This window comes from Chenopodium album, chromosome 4 (genome assembly GCF_948465745.1).
Source record: "Chenopodium album chromosome 4, dcCheAlbu1.1, whole genome shotgun sequence".
In the NCBI taxonomy this organism is placed as follows: Eukaryota; Viridiplantae; Streptophyta; class Magnoliopsida; order Caryophyllales; family Amaranthaceae; genus Chenopodium; species Chenopodium album.
Genome location: NC_137837.1, coordinates 67,955,044 through 67,971,432, shown reverse-complemented (window position 1 = coordinate 67,971,432; position 16,389 = coordinate 67,955,044). Strand labels below are relative to the sequence as shown.

General features: G+C 41.2%; 2 protein-coding genes across 2 annotated transcripts; both read right to left on the bottom strand.

Annotated features, from left to right (window-relative positions):
* Nucleotides 1–12,299: 12,299 nt before the first annotated feature.
* On the bottom strand, nt 12,300–12,638 carry LOC145628063 (uncharacterized). The gene has a single exon (XM_081680388.1). The coding sequence runs from the start codon at nt 12,636–12,638 to the stop codon at nt 12,300–12,302; it is 339 nt and encodes a 112-aa protein (XP_081536514.1).
* Nucleotides 12,639–13,960: 1,322 nt separating this feature from the next.
* Nucleotides 13,961–15,914, bottom strand: LOC145627131 (riboflavin synthase-like). Its single transcript, XM_081679526.1, has 2 exons — nt 15,396–15,914; nt 13,961–14,286 (listed from the first exon to the last, which is right to left on the bottom strand). The coding sequence occupies exons 1-2, from the start codon at nt 15,912–15,914 to the stop codon at nt 13,966–13,968; spliced, it is 840 nt and encodes a 279-aa protein (XP_081535652.1). The 3' UTR covers nt 13,961–13,965.
* Between the last annotated feature and the right edge of the window lie 475 nt (nt 15,915–16,389).

The window sequence follows — 16,389 nt, the reverse complement described above, 5'->3', positions numbered from 1 at the left end:
GGCTCGGAATCAACGCCGACAGGGTTGTGACGAACAACGCGCCGGCGATTACTGACTCGAAAGATCATCCTCTACATCTGCACTCCAACAAGTTTCAGATCACCCTTGCTGCAGATTATCTGCAGCAGAAGCGTTGGTGGGAGAAGAGAGACCCTTTCTTCCGCTTAACTCCCGAAGAGGAAGAGGCTGTTGCTACTGCCGCTGAGGTAGGTCGAGTAGCTGAAGCTCTTGAAAGCGGAGAAGGGACTTCTACTGCTGCAGAGGTGCAAGAAGGAGTCGCTGAAGACGAATATCCGTTGAAGACTTCGGTGAGTCCTCCAAACTTTTTTTTTTTTTTTTGCTGAAGGTTTTCTTTGAATGCTTGCTTATCTTGCTTCTTGCCCCCCCATTTTCTGCAGTCTGACGAAGGAGAGGGCGGCAGAAAAAGAAGAGAAGGAAAAGCTCCTGCAACTGTCGAAGACCTTTCGTTTGACAGTTCTGATTCAGACGACGATATGGATAGGCCGCCGAGGAAGAGAAAAAGGGCGGTGTTCCCTCTTGGGCAGTTTTCAGTAACTGCAATGCCAACTAGGGGCATTAAAATTCAAGAGCCCCAGAATGGAAAGGCGTCTCCAAAGGCTCCTCCAACTGGGAGCCCTCCCAAGACATGGAGGTCGATCAACGGACTCCTGAGTCGAAGGATGTGGTTCAAGAGGAAGAGCTTAACTAGGAGAGTGCTGCTAAGCACTCAGCCAGGGATGATGCTGCCATTGGTGCAGCCAAAGAGAATGCTACTGTCGCAGTTGAGAAAGGGTTCGCTGAAGACATTCAGCGAGAGACTGATGCTTTCCTGACACATCAGCCTGAAGAAGAGGAGGTTGAAGTGATCAACCTGGAAGATCACATGGGCTCCACTGAAGAGGCAAAGGATGGAACTAATCCAATCAAAGCTGATGAAGTTCCTTCGTCCTCTATTCCTTCCTTCTGGACCTTTTAGTCCGGAGATATGGGGTTTTCAGCGCCCTCATCCCCGTCCCCTCCAGCGTTAGAGATACTATTTGGGGACAACATCGGGAAGAGGTTGCGGCCTTCTTCGGGGACTTCTCCAACTTGTTTGAGGTTGATCGAGCTAGAGAATGGTCCATCCGAGCAACTGCTGGTATTGGTGAGCCTGGCCGAAAGATCCCCGTTCCTGCTGTTGACAACCAAAGGCTGCTGATGCAGGTAACTTCAGCTTCCTGCTTCACTTGCATTTTTTTTTGGTTCAGCTGACTTATGTTCCCTGAATTTAAAGGTTGTTCATAATCATACTCTTAATGTAGAGATGATTGAATCACTTCAGCTAAAGGTTAAAGAGGCTGAAGCCCGGGCCAAACTTGTAGAGCTGAAGGCTGCGACAGCAAAAGAGAAGTACGTAGATGCCGAGAGCCATGAAAAGAGAATGGTTGAAGCCTTCAACGTCTTTTTCTCGGAAATGGAAGAACATGTTCTTCCTACCGTTGATCAAGGATCAGCATTGCTGAATGAGTTTAGGGTCGTTGATGTCCCCGGTCTCCGAGCCCGAATTGAGCATAGAATTGAAGAGGACACCAGGGCTCGGATGGCCAGCCGAGAAGAGAGGTTCTGAAAGAGGGAAGAGACGCTGGACGAAGAGATGAAGCGTCTTAACCAAGCTGTTGAGAGCAGAGATGTCCATCTCCTCGAGGCCCAAACTACTGCAGAAGCCTAGGATAAGAAGCTGCAGGACTTAGATGCTCAGCTGAAAGAAAAGGAGACAGAATTGTCTCAAGCCCTAACTGCAGTGGGTCTTGTCTGGGATCAACTGAAGAACCAAGGAGATGAAGCTGCAAGGGTTCAGCTTTAGCTTGATGAAGCTAAGAAGCAGTTGGCTGGTTCTCAAGAGCAGCTGAAGGAGGCCCAAAAACAACTAGAGGTCAAGATGATCAGGGTTACGAGAACGGCTTCAACGTGGCTAGGAGGTTGGCTCATCATGCAAAGATAAACTGGGACTAGTGTGAGGTCTGGGCTGAAAACATCAACGACCCTCACATGGTCTATGCTAGCCAGGCCGAGTTGGATCTCCTGGCTCGTCTTCAAGCTGCTGAGCTGGAAGAAGCTCTGAAGAGGAAGGAGGCCGAAGAGGCCAAGACGAAGGCTCAGCCTGCCACTTCCTCAGCCGGGGCTGAAACTGCTAAGAGTCCCAACGCTGCTGCTCGACCTGACCCTTCTGCTGAAGCCTAGTAACTCGGGCAGTCGTCTTCAAAATCTTGCGGATCTGATCAACATGCACTTAATTTCTGACTTGCTGCTTCTGAATTTTTTGCCTTGAATGTTTTTTGCTTCAGCTTGCCTTGATGTACAAACTCTATCTATTTTTGCTTTTTTGAGTAATTGTACGTAGCTCGGCGGCTGTAATTTCCCGTTTGTGGGCGGCTGCCGATATTAGTACTTGTTCTGAAACATTTATTTGTTGTAGCTCGGTTTCCGAGCGTATTTATCATGTTATAAATCTGCTGCTTTTCTTTCCATTGTCTTGCTTTAGAACTTTGCATTTGCTTTTCTAAGTTTTCGAAAATTCGCAAAAATCTTCCAAGTAAAAAGCTTCGGCTTGGAAAATTTCAGCTGAAGATAATTTGCACTTGTATGCTTGTTGCCCCCAGAAATCTGAAGGCCTTGTCTTCGGATTTATAAGATGGCTGCTTGTCCTTTTTTGATTCAGACGAAGCTTTTAATGTTAACAGTATTTCTAATACTTAACGCTCTTTTTCTTTGCTTTCTGTCTGTTCTTCAGAATGGATATTTGAGACACAGGGCCAACTTAAGGCAATGTCTTAAACAATAACCTTCTAGGGTACAAGTCTCAATTAAGGCAATACCCCAGATTCGTCCACGGACTCATTGCCTTCAGGAACAAGTCTGTCCGAAGCATTTTCTTCGGCTGGAAGACTGATGTTCCGTGTTAGGGGGGTTTTGTAGCAATCCAAAACATGGTGCCTATAAGGCGAATGCTTCGGTCAGTGCCGAAGAAAAACCCTTTAAGAGAAAATAGAAGACAGAAAAATAAAAGAACAAAAAATTGCAAGTATTTGAAGAAATGGTGGCTCGGAGGCCTTTTCATTAATAATTGAAGATGCACTTACAAAGATTGTTCCGCCTAGAAGGGTTTACATATGATATTTCTTAAGTACATCAGCATTCCAGTGAATTTTCAGCTCAGTTCCATCCAACTTCCGAAGTCAGTATGTTCCAGGCTGAAGCTCATCATAAATTTCATAAGGTCCCCCCCAAGTGGCTGATAGTTTCCCATGAATTCGGCTCTTCTGCACAGCTGCAGCATTCCGAAGGACGAGGTCTCCAATTTTGAGAGGCCTCGCATGAACTCTTCGGTTATAAAATTTGCTGATTCTCTGTTTGTATGCAGCCATTCTGTCTCGGGCTGAGTCTCTGACCTCGCCTAGGAAATCGAGGGATTCCTTCATGAGTTGCTCATTCTCAGCCGAGAAGTGGTGCACTCGCAGACTTTCGGAGCCGATTTCTACTGGAAGAATGGCTTCGGCACCATACACCAGCTCAAAAGGTGAGTGGCCCATTGTCTCTTTTTCGGTTGTCCGAAGTGACCATAGGGTTGCGGGGAGTTCCTCTATCCACTTGGACTTTTGATCTTCAACCCTCCTTTTCAAAGCGCTGAGGATTTGCTTATTTGCAGCTTCGGCTTGACCATTGCTTTGTGGATGGCACACTGCTGAGTATGCCAATATAATGCCGAACTGGTCAGTGTATCGCCTTAGCGGCAAATTATCAAATTGCCTTCCATGATCAAAGACAAAGACCCTCGGAATACCAAAGCAAGTGATAACGTTCTGCCAGATGAACTTCCTGACAATTTGCTCTGTGATGTTCGAGGCTGCTTCGGCCTCGACCTATTTGTTGAAATAGTCAATGCCGACTATCAGCCATCTTTTCTGATATGGAGCATCCGAGAAGGGACCTAAGATATCCAGCCCCCATTGTGCGAATGGAAGCGGATTCAAGATCGGCTGAAGATCTCGGGCTGGCTGATGGATGACTGGTGCGAATTTTTGGCATTTTTCACATTTTCTAACCAGCTCCTTAGCATTTGAGATCATGGTGAGCCAGTAGTACCCTGCTCTCAATGCCTTGTAGGCTAAAGTCCTTTCCCCAATGTGGTTCCCGCAGATGCCGAGATGGATTTCCCGAAAGATGTAATCAGCGTCTGTTGGTCCCACGCACTTCAGGAATGGGGTTGAGAAGGAATTTTTTAGGAGCTCTCCTCTGAAGACAATGAACCTTGAGCTGGTTCGCATCACCTTGGAGGCTAGGATTTTGTCTTCGAGAATTTCTCCCCGAAGCTTGTAAGCTAGAATGGGATCCATCAAGCTCGGCTCGTGGTCGACGCAGCACACTTCAGGTACTTCATCGATGCTTTTTTCTCGGCGCACTTCCACATATACAGATCGGTTCAGCTCAGTTAGAGTTGAACTAGCAAGCTTGGAGAGTGCGTTGGCTTGTGCATTCAGACCCCTTGGGATCAGTTGAGCTTCAAAAGTTCTCAGCTTCGCCATAACTGGTTTGATCTTTGCGAGATAAGCTATCATTGAGGGCTCTTTGGCCTCATATTCGCCTCGGATCTGATTTGCGACGAGCTGAGAGTCTGTCTTGAGACAGACATGTTCGGCTTCCGAAGAGATGCACAGCTCTAGGCCAGCGATTGCTGCCTCATATTCGGCTTCGTTGTTTGAAGCCTTGAAAGAAAATTTCAGTGCATACTCGAAGGATTTGCCTTCGGGAGAGGTTATCACTACCCCTGCTCCTGAACCATTTACGGTGGAGGATCCATCCGTAAAAACAGTCCAGATTTTCTTTTCTTCATCTAGCGTCTCCTGGTACGAGCATTCAGCCAGGAAGTCCGCTAGAGCCTGAGCCTTAATGACTGCTCTCGGCTGATAGCTGATGCTGAACTCAGTGAGCTCGAAAGCCCACATGGCTAGCCTACTAGATTTTTCAACTTTGCCGAGGACTTTTTCCAGCGGCTGATCAGATAAGACCACTATTTGTTGGCAATCAAAATAGGGCCTCAGCTTCCGAGCGGCTACCACTAATGCATAGGCAACCTTTTTGAGTAGGGGGTAGCGAGTCTCGGCGTCCGTCATAGTGTGTCTAACGAAGTAGATTGGCTGCTGAAATTTTTCTTGTTCCCTCAGCAGCACTGCACTTATAGTGGCTGGACTGACTTCCACGTATAAGTACAGAGTTTCTCCTTCGGCTGGGCGAGCCAGCTTCGGAAGTTGAGCTAGATGCTCCCGAAGTTGCTTGAAGGCTTCTCTTTGCTCGTCTTCCTAGATGAGCTCTTTAGATTTTGGGAATTTCAGGGCTTTTAAGAAGGGTAACCCTTTGTCCGAGGCTCTAGAGATGAACCTTGACAGGGCGGCAATTTTTCCGGTGAGCCGCTGAACGTCCCTCTTTGTTTTCAGCTCGGGAAGATCGAGCGCTGCTTGCACCTTTGTAGGATTGGTATCAATCCCTCTTTTGCTAACCATGAAGCCGAGTAATTTCCCAGATTTCACGCCGAAGAGACACTTCTTCGGATTCAGCTTCATTTGGTGTTTTCTTAAGGTGGCGAAGGTTTCAGCCAGGTCCGTAACATGGTCTTTATCTTCCTTGCTTTTGACGATAGAATCGTCGACATAGACTTCCATGTTTCGGCCTTTTTGATCGGCGAAAACCTGATCTACCAGCCTTTGATACGTTGCCCCCGCATTTTTCAAACCGAAGGGCATCATTTTGTAATTGTACACCCCGACGTTTGTGACGAAGTCCGTCTTTGCTCGGTCGTCGGGGTGCATGAAGATCTGATGATACCCCGAGAATGCGTCCATGAAACTAAGCAGAGCATGCCCACTTGTCGAGTCGACTAGCTGATCGATCCTCGGTAAGGGGTAAAAGTCCTTTGGACAAACCCTATTTAGGTCCGTGAAGTCAACGCACATTATATTATCCAGGTGTCATTTTCCTTCTAAACCATCACCACATTAGCCAGCCATTCTGGATACTAACAGGGTTCGATGAAGCCTGCATCCAGCAACTTTTTGACATCGGCTGCGATGTCTCGGTTCTTGCTTGCGGAGTAATTCCGCTTCTTTTGCTTAACTGGCCGACACGTGGGGTCGATATTAAGCTTGTGGGAGATGAGTTCCGGATTTATCCCGGGCATATTAGCTGCCGAGAAAGCGAATACATCTCTGTTGTCCCGAAGGAGTTGGATGAGCTCAACGCGGACGTTCGGATCGAGATCCAGTCCGATTGTAACGCACTTTTCATAGTCTCCTTCGGCCAACTCTATGGTTTCAGTCTGCTGATCCAGCTCCATTGCTTTGGGGCCGGATTCTTCACAATCGGGCTTGCTGTCAATATCAGCAGGTTTCCCAAAATTTTTCTTCGGTTGGCCTTCCGAGTCTTTCGGCTCGGAAGAGGAACCATACTTTTCTTTCCCTGGCGATTTTTCTTTTGCCAGGGTACCTTGGGCCGAAGCGCTTAGGCCTTTCGGCTTCTTCGCACTTCGCTCCATTTCTTTTTCCTCCTCATCCTCATCATCGTCGTCAGAACGACTTGTGGATGACTTGAGGTAGTTGCATCTTCGAGCTTCCATTTGGTTGCCCTCAATTCTTTCGGGGTAGCCGGCGTTTGAAACGTAGATCATAATCTGATGGTACGTGGAGACTACCCCCTGAATCTCGTGAATTATAGGTCTCCCCATGATCATGTTGTATACGAATGGAGCGTCTATGACCAAGAATTCGGCCATGAAGTTCCTGGCTGCTTCGTCGCGGTCGATAGTGACAAGAAGTGTGATTTTCCCGTCGGGGTAAGTTGAAGACCCGTTGAATCCAGATACCGGGTAGGGTACTTGCGTGAGGTGCTTGGTCTTCAGCTTAATTTGGTTATAGGCCTTTCGGAACAAAATGTTTGCTCCGCTACCACCGTCGATGAGGGTTCGCCTGATGATCACCAGAGGATCTTCATGAGGGTACGTTACCCCCCGGCAGTCGGCGACTGTGAATGTCATGTTCGGCACCGGCGATTGGGGAGGCTGGATGTCAGCATTGTTCACCTGATGGGTCAGCGCCCTCAAGTGACGTTTTCGCTCTCTCCGAGAACTTAAGCCCCCGAAAATGGTAAGGATTGGCGGAAAAGTTTCCTTGTCCGACGACTTGCTATTCTTCCGGGGGAAGTCAATTTCTTGCTGAGGGTCTTTCTCTGCTATCTCAGCTTATTTCTCGCGGTGATCCGCGAGATGCTTTTTCAAGTAACCTTTCCGGACCATATCCTCAATTTGGTCCTTCAGCTGGATACATTCTTCGGTGTGATGTCCCGGTGATTCGTGGAACTCACACCATCGGTCTTTATTTTTCTGCTGATACCACTGGGGAAGTGGTCTCGGCTTCTTGTACCTCTGCTCCTCCTTCGTCACGCTGTAGATTTTAGCGTGAGGGCGAGAGGAGTATAAGATTCGTATCTACCCAGGTGAGGGGTAGATTTATCCTTCTTTGGCTCGACCGCTAAAGAAATTTCGGAGGCTTTTGCCTTGCCCTTCTTCTGGCCTTGGCCTTCAGACATTTGCTGTTTTTGTTTCTAAGCCCCTGTTTGGGGATGGGTTTTTGTTTTGTTCCACTCTTCGGCTCGGATGAACTTGTCCGAAGCATTCAGAGCTTCCTCCAAGGTCCGCGGGGGATGCATAACCATGAAGTCTAGGAACTTGCCAGTCTGTAGGCCGTTTTGCAAAGCAAAGACGGCCAACCCTTGGTCCAGGCTTGTGATGCCAGACGACTTGTTGATGAAGCGAGTCAGGTAGTCTTGGAGACTCTCGGTCTCCCCTTGCAGCAGGTCCATGAGCTCTGCAGTTGTCTTCTCTCGGCGGTTTGCCGTAGAAAACTTGCTTTTAAATTTGGTGGATAGATCATCCCACCCAGTTATTGAACCCTCCTAAACACCCTTAGTGATCCACGCTTGCGCGACCCCTTAAGAGTGGTAGGAAAGTATTTACACCAAGTCGCTTCGAACCTGGGGTTCAGATGCATATGCCCCTCGTAAGAGGCAATGTGGTCCTTCGGATCCGAAGTACCGTAGTAAGTAATGTGCGACGGAATTTTCACCGTCAGCACATGCTCTTCCAGAATCCATTTTTCAAATGGAGAACTGGTGGGAAGCATTACGGCCTTTCCCTTATTCCTAGCCGTTGGGACCGCGCTCCGCCCTGCTCCGCCCTCTCAGAGAGGTAGAAGTAGTTTTCGTCCCCGGCTGGGAAGACTCAGGACGAGACTCGGTACGATCAGGGTAAGAGAGGCGGCTGTACAAGCTCTACTCTCTGGAGCCGAGACGGTCGTAAACGCTTCGGCGAGCATACTCTGGTCGAGCTGAAGCAGAGCTGCTGCTTTTATTACTTTGATAATTTTGGGTGTTGGATTCCCTGAAGAAGTGCGAGTTCCTTTTTCTTTCTCGCTCGATTCTCCAAGTATCCTCTTCCCATTGGTCCCCCAATTCCTTGAAGGATGGGGGCTTTCCTCCCCCCCGGCCCGTTTTCCTCCGCAGCTGCCTCGGCTGAGGGGGTGAACGGTCATGAGGTGGTGGAATTGCTTGGGCCTTCATCATTTCCATGAAGACCACGACCGCTCTCGCCACTTCCTCAGTCGAGGGCCCTGTCTAAGGGGTCCTCGGCTGAGAACGAGAGTGGATGCTCTGATGATGACTCTTAGCATCCGACCGGCTCACATGACGAGAACTGGTCGATTGTTGAGTGTGATGAGGCGGAGATGAAGATTTCTCCAAGGGAACCCTCTTCGAGCTGACTGATTGCCTACTCGGTGGGGGTGATGGAGACGGTGATGGCGAGGGCGTGGAAAGTGGACCTTTCCGCGCACCCATTTGGATCGGGTTCCTCCTCATCCGGATTTGTTAATGTTTTTATCGTTCTTACGGTTCTTAGCCATTGCTAATGAGACTGCGTAGAACGATAGAGATTGACTTGTTTTTTTAAAGTCTTCCCCACAGACGACGCCAAATTGTTTCGGATGAAAACAATGGGACCTTCGGCAAGGTCCTTTTTGGTGGGCTGAAGACTGGTCTCGGTCCAAGTGACGACTGTGCCGAGGATTTCATGCACAGCAAACACACGTAAACTGACCTCGGGGGTTGTGCCGAGGCAGGCCCCTCCAATGCCGAAGTCAATACAGTGTTTAGAGAGAGAAAGCTATACAAGAGTATTACTTGCTTGAGGCTCTAAGTGAATGAATGTAATGTGAGAGTAGTGATGGCTTTTATACCTTTGCACAATTGGAGATATGGGCCACGAGTCAGGTGGGCTTGCCACATTGACTGGGCCATTGACTTGACTTGGCATGGATTGGAGAGTTGAGCCTTAGACCTTGGGTTTGTAATTGAATCATTTATAGACTGGCCCAACTACTCTAAATTGGACCCAAACAAAAAGTTAGGAATAGACTTTAAATTTCACATAAATATATGGAAAAGGGAAGGGTAGGAGAAGGAGGAAGTAGCAGATGCGACTACAGTTACTATATTTTGTAACCAGATTAAAAGAGGAATCTGGAACACGAGTAAGAAGTTGACAATGAAGATGAGATGATAAAGAAAAAGACAGGATTAAGCCAAAGAAGAGGGAGCAAAGATAGAGCATTTTCTAACAGACTATTATAGATTATAACTGTTTAATACTACTACAACAAAGTCACGGTTGACGGTTAATATTTTCTTTATCCAAAAAATACTCAAAGAATGAAACTACATATTCAAAAATCAAACAATAAGCCAAGATAAAGGGGCAAACAAACAGTCCCAGGAAAAAAAATACCTAACAGTAAGTAAATGCTATGATCTTGATTCTTTTTATAGCTTCTTTATGAGTATTTTTGGATGTTCCTATCAATGTTACAATTCAGTTTCTGTAACTTTTGATTCATTCTTGTTTTTTGTAATGAATAAAAAAAGGTGTTCGGGAAAAGGGTGAATGAGAGTAATAGTTTGAGGATAATGGCAATGAACCTAAAAACTCTTTTTTATAATCCTTTTGGAAATTAGGTTTTATCTTAACTTTCAAATAAACCTTTTGGGATCGGAGTTGAGTAATATTCCATATCCACTCTTTCCAAGCTGTCCAAGCATATCCTTTTGGAAGTTAGTTGTTTCAATTACTTGTTGACAAGTCGTGTAAATTGAAGTAATGTAAACTATTTATCTATCCAATCAGAACTTATATTTACTCCAGTAGAAAGTGCAAAGGACAAAGGGCAAAGATCAAGTCCAAGATCAGTAAAAGGTTTGATAATAAATCTCTGTTGAAACTTGTGATCTAGAAAGTGCAGATAAATTTTAATTGCAATGTGTAACTAGAGTAGCTATTGGATATTGGTTTAATTTAGTTTATGTACTCATCCTTGTATTTCTTGTTTCAAAAGTGATTTTGTATCGTGATGCAGATTACAACAGAACGAATAAAGGATGAATAAGTATTGCTTGACAACGAAAATGTTTTTTTGAAATCCGGAAGCAAATAGTTCTTCAGAAGGCTAAAAAATTTCTTTATCTTAAAACCAGAAATTTTGTATTAACTTTGAATTCTACTTGTAAAGGCCCTCTTAGTTACATTAAATGTAACAAGCAAGATAAATCTTACACTATCTATACTTTTATATAACTATTTATTTGGGTATTCAGTTTGAGTTCATTTTGTGTTATGCTGAGTTGTTACCCTTTCACGCATAGGTTGGGTTCAATTTTATCAATTTTGGGTCGGGTTTAATTTTAGTTTAAACTTGTGTCGAGTCAGGTTTTGAGCAGGTGTATGACGGGTTGGGTTCGGGTTATTTTTGGGTTATATTTGATTAATATTAGGTTAGATAAAGTTGGACCTAAACAATTACGCTTTTCATAATATGGCCAAACATCATTAAGAACACCTTCTACTTGTATACTGATTATACTCTATGAATTTATTCTCTTGCCTTCTACCTTCATTATCAATTTTGGAATGGTTGTAAATAAAGTATGAACTTATGTAATACTTGTGTATGATTTTAACAAATAAAGATCACAAAAGAAGAGTATGTCTAAGGAATACCAAGATTAGCCATGAGATCTAATTATGAAAAAATATCACTTTATCCATGTCCACAAGATGAAAATACTAGTCCCAGGACTCGGGATAAAGTATCTAAGACGGGAAAGCAAGACGAATATTGGCAACTTGCTCTACCGGTGAGCTCAGAAAAAGAAAGTAAAAAAGACGGCGGATCCAGCTATTGTGTTTCTGCTTTATTTGATTTCAGCAACTATCGTGAAGAAACTAGACATACAAATTCATACCTACAATCACGACTCATGAAGAGCTAGCTATTAAACCGGCACAACATGGTGCACCCGTTCACAAACCATAGTGGCGAAGGAAAGCTTGTAGCAAACTCTTTTGCAAAAAAAAAAAAAAAAAAAAAAAAAGAGAGCTCTATTAAGGGAGATTGATGGCATAACACATAACCACATTCTTGTCACCACGTGAATGGTAAAATTTTTTTTTTTTAAAATTATTGATTTTTTTTTTATAATAAAAAAAACATGGCCACCCTTTCCGGCAGACCCACCACATTAACCACCTCCCCTACCCAGCCCATCCACCGAAACTTCCTCCTCATTTGTTGATAAAATGAGCAAATGATCACGAGATGTACATACCAAATTCTATTGTTTGGGGGGGGGGGTAAGGGGTACATTTTTATTATTATTATATTAATTGGAGGAGAGAGAATCTAACAGTTGAAAGAAATGAATTAAATATTGTTTAAACTTTTCAAATAAGGAAATGAAGTAAGTAATTTAATACAGTAAAAAATGTAAAGTGGAATAAGTAATTAAATTCGAAGGGAGTACTAAAATATTTACTAATGCATACTTTTAAATGTAATATCTTTTACTCCGTATTACATATATTAGCAAAAGTTAGAAAAAAAATATTATTTGAAAAGTGGATTTTGATACGAATCTAATAAAGTGCGTATAACTAAGTTTTTTTCTTAAGACTAATTTTGAATTCACAAAAATAAGTTACAATAAATTATGCAAAAAGTGGACAAAGTCAAAACGTGTCAATTAAAAAGAATTAGAAAAAGTATATATTATTAATTTAACAATGCAATTGTTGTCCTTCCTTGCATATGACATGACTCTTCTAACACCCAACTCACACAATACAACCTTTTACCAACCCAAAAAAATTAATAAAGTTGTTTACAATTTTAGGATAAGCCCAAAGATCTAAGAAGCAAAGCAGAAGAAGCCACAATGAGAGCAGAGAACAAAGTGGGAATGAAGACATCCAACGTAGACCTCTTCAACATGTGGGCAGGCAAGCATACTCTTTCACCTGGCATGTCTAGTGGGATCCTCACGTATCCATCGCCGCCACACGACGGTGAGTAACGGGTTATTGCCGCCATGAAGGCTAGCTCCGGGGAGAATGATGCCACCACTACCGTTAAAATCAACATTGTTGTCCATATTCCAGCGTAATAGAGTGTTGGCCGTAATGTTGCAAGTTGGCGATATGCTGATATGAAGACTAAGGCTAGAGACATTGTTTGATATATAGGTACTAATATATATTGTGGAGACTAGTGTAAAGGTAAAAGTGTTAAAAATCGATCGATGTAGGTTTTAATGACCTACAAGGAAAATAAATATTTAGTCTCGAGGGTGAGGTTAAAAATATAATAGATCGAGGTAAACCCCTTTGATGACTATGTTAGTAATTGAGTGAATGTGTTTGTTGGCTATGTAGGACAATAGGACACACATACTTCATGTCAATTTCCATATATGTGTGGTATATTACTCCCTCCGTATTTTAATAAGTATTACAGTTTAACCGGCATATATTTTTAGGCAATTTAATTGACTTAAATAAAATAAAATGTAAGTGGGGTAGTTGGAGTATTAAAAAGTTGTAAAAGAAAGATAGTGAGGTTAATAGTTTATTGAAAAATAATGAATGTGAGAGGAAGTATATAATAAAAAAAGTAGTAGTGAGTTTGGGTGAGGATCATGAGAGGAGAGATATATAATATTTAAAGGTAGTATTTTGCCAAAAAAAGGAACTGTAACACTTAGTAAAACACGGACGGATTTGGTAAGTGTAACACTTATTAAAACACGAAGGGAGTACTAGTTTAATGACATACAATAATGTAGTATCAATGTGAATGACTAGTGTGTAGACATTCATGTTATGTCATAACCATGGTTTCTTAATAGTTGTATCATTTTGACTTATACCTTTGAAACACTAACTTAAGTTATGTTTACAGACCAAGGTCCTATATACTTCACCTTAAAACAATAACATTTAATAAAAAATGATTTTATTTTAGTAAAAATAATTTCAGTTCTAACAAAAATAAGCTCAATTCAATAAAAAATAGTTTAATTAAAAAAATATGTGCCTCTTTTTTTTTTTTACCGAAATATATATATATATATATATATATATATATATATATATATATATATATATATATATATATATATATATATATATATATATATATATATATATATATATATATATATATATATATATATATATATATATATATATATATATATATATATATATAATTATGCATTTTTTTGGCTTTCACATTAGCCAAACAAAACTTTGACATTAATTATAATTATCAATTATTGAAAATAAGAAGGTTGATATTTTGTAAATAAACACTTAGATATAATTAAACAAGTATGCCCCTACAATTCTTCTCATTAATTAATATAACTATGAACTTATAATAATTCTAGTTGATCACAAAACAACAAAATACAAAATTTAGCATTTAGTAAGTATAATTGTATGCAATACACCCGTTACATACAGGATTTTGCCAATGATAATCATTCATAATCATATTATGATTTGGTAGGATCAAGAAATCCACTGCTTAGGAGTCTCTCCACATATTTTCCTAATATATCAACTTCTAAATTAACTTTTTGACCAACTTTTTTGAGTGGTATCACCACATTTTGTTGAGTGTAGGCAACTAACATGATGTTAAAGCATGCTTCTTTGTCTAACACATCAACCACTGTTAAACTTGTGCCATCGATTGCAATGAACCCTTTTGGTACGATGTACCTTAGTATCTCTGGGCTTGTTTTTATCTTCACCCATAAAGAATCACCTTCTTGATCAAGTGATACTATTTCTCCTGTCCCATCAACATGTCCCTAAATTAAATTGAAAATTTGGCGTTATTGCAATATACTTATTAATAATTGAAATTTGGAAGCAAATCACAAAATTATGTTTACCAAATTATATATTGTCTAGGTGTGTACTAGTTTGTATTATATATTTATAACCCATACTCGATCAAGCTATATGGCATGTAAATGACTCGAAATTTAGGGTATGTTCTGATTTACTAAAAATAACTAAATTGAATTGAACTGATTGGAGTTGAACTGAACATAGCTGAAATAAATTGTTTATGAGAGAAGGAAATTAAAAACTGAACTGAACTGAACTGAACTGAACTGAAATGAAATGAACTGAACTGATTGAAGCTAAACTGAACTGAAATTAAGATGAAAAAAACATGCCCTTAAAAACAAATATGTTTCATTCAATTTAGAATTGAGAGAACTTAGCTTAAGTCCCATTGAATTCTAGACTTTTATACTACCTCCGTTACATATTATTTGCAACGATTTGACATAAAGTAGAGGGGAAAAATGTCTAATCGTTGTAAATAATATGTAACGGAGGTAGTATTTCATTGAGGCTATTGGGAAACGCAATAGCCTCAAATCCCAAAAAGAATCTTCCCTCATAATTCCAAGTTCCGTTCAACAAATATTGAATCACACGGAAAGTTTTGCACTTCTCAACATATAACTCTGATTATTAATGTATTTAATCTTATCCTTAATATGTAAATATTATATATAGGCAAAAGCTAACGAATGTTCTCGGAGCGTTGGACAAGCTAGCTAAAAGTAGAAAGATTAAATTAACATTAATTACTCCGATCGACACGTGATTTTGTCATACTTTCCCAAATTAATACCACTTTAAGTCATATTTTAACTGCTTATCCAACGCTTCGGAAACGTTCGTCAGCAAGATCCTATTATAAAAACTTGATATCTTAAAAGTATAAATTGAGACAAATTTGACAAAAATCGTATATGACTATTTTTCTTTACATAGCCAATAAATAGTCAAAGAGAATTTGTGAAATGGTATAAAAGTCAATATGGTGCAATTTCTGTAAAATGGAGGAAGGAGGTCACAAAGGATAAAAATAAAAGCTGCTACTGAAGAAAGAACTAACCTGAACAAAATGACCACCCATCCTTGTAGAAGGCAGAAGGGCTCGTTCCAAATTAACAATCGACCCGGGTTCGAGGTCCATCAACGTCGTCTTCCTAAGCGTCTCAGGCGCTAACCCAAGCGTAAATTCCGAAGCATTAGTATCAAATTCAGTCACAGTTAGACATGTACCATTAACTGCAATACTGTCACCAAGATTAACATCTTGTAGGACAATGTTTCCTTCAACTTTAAGGTGAAATCCACCATCTTCATCATAACCCATATGCTTAACATGGCCAAGCTCTTCAACAATGCCTGTGAACATGGAGTTTATTTGATTTCTTACGTATCGAAATCGTAAGAATTGGGGGTTTTGGGTGGTGTTAAAGAGTTTAGAGACTGAGGATTTCAGATTTGGGTTGAATTTGATGTGCCCATTTGAAGGGTTGTGGTGGTGGTTTTTGAGGGTGCAAAATATAAGATTTTGGGTTGTGACTTTTGGAGATATTAATAATGAAAGAGATGTTGTAATTGCCATGTATGGTTAAGTTTTTGCTACAAATGCGGTTATTAGCTGCAAATGTTAACAAATTAAACAAGTTAGAGTATCATTTCAATCCAAAATCTAACTTAGTTCATACTTCTCATCATAGGGCATTTGCACAATGCTATGAGCAAATGTTAAAATAATAAGTAAAAAATAAAATAAAAAAAGTTACAGAGTAGCATTTGGATTTATATTCTATTTCCTCCGTTCCTAAAAGAACGACCCTTTTAGCCAAATTTTAATACCAAAATGTTCATCCCATTTGCATTAAAATACCCTCTAATTTGCAATAATATATATTGTGCAAATTAGCTTCTTGTTCTACTTATTTTACAGATCTCATATAAATCTACCTTTTCAATGTACTTTTATTAGCTTCCCCATACATTTGTACTTCCCACTTAAATTTCTTGATCACCATAAAAAATACCCAAAAAGGTCGTTCTCTTAGGGACATATGGAGTAG

What these genes read in the sequence shown, in the direction of transcription:
- LOC145628063 (XM_081680388.1), bottom strand. Translation starts at nt 12,638, where the DNA reads ATGTCTCTAGCCTTAGTCTTCATATCAGCATATCGCCAACTTGCAACA.
- LOC145627131 (XM_081679526.1), bottom strand. Translation starts at nt 15,914, where the DNA reads ATGGCAATTACAACATCTCTTTCATTATTAATATCTCCAAAAGTCACA. An exon ending in TGGGTGGTCATTTTGTTCAG is followed by an intron (nt 14,287 to 15,395) that starts GTTAGTTCTTTC and finishes AATTTAATTTAG; the next exon opens with GGACATGTTGATGGGACAGG.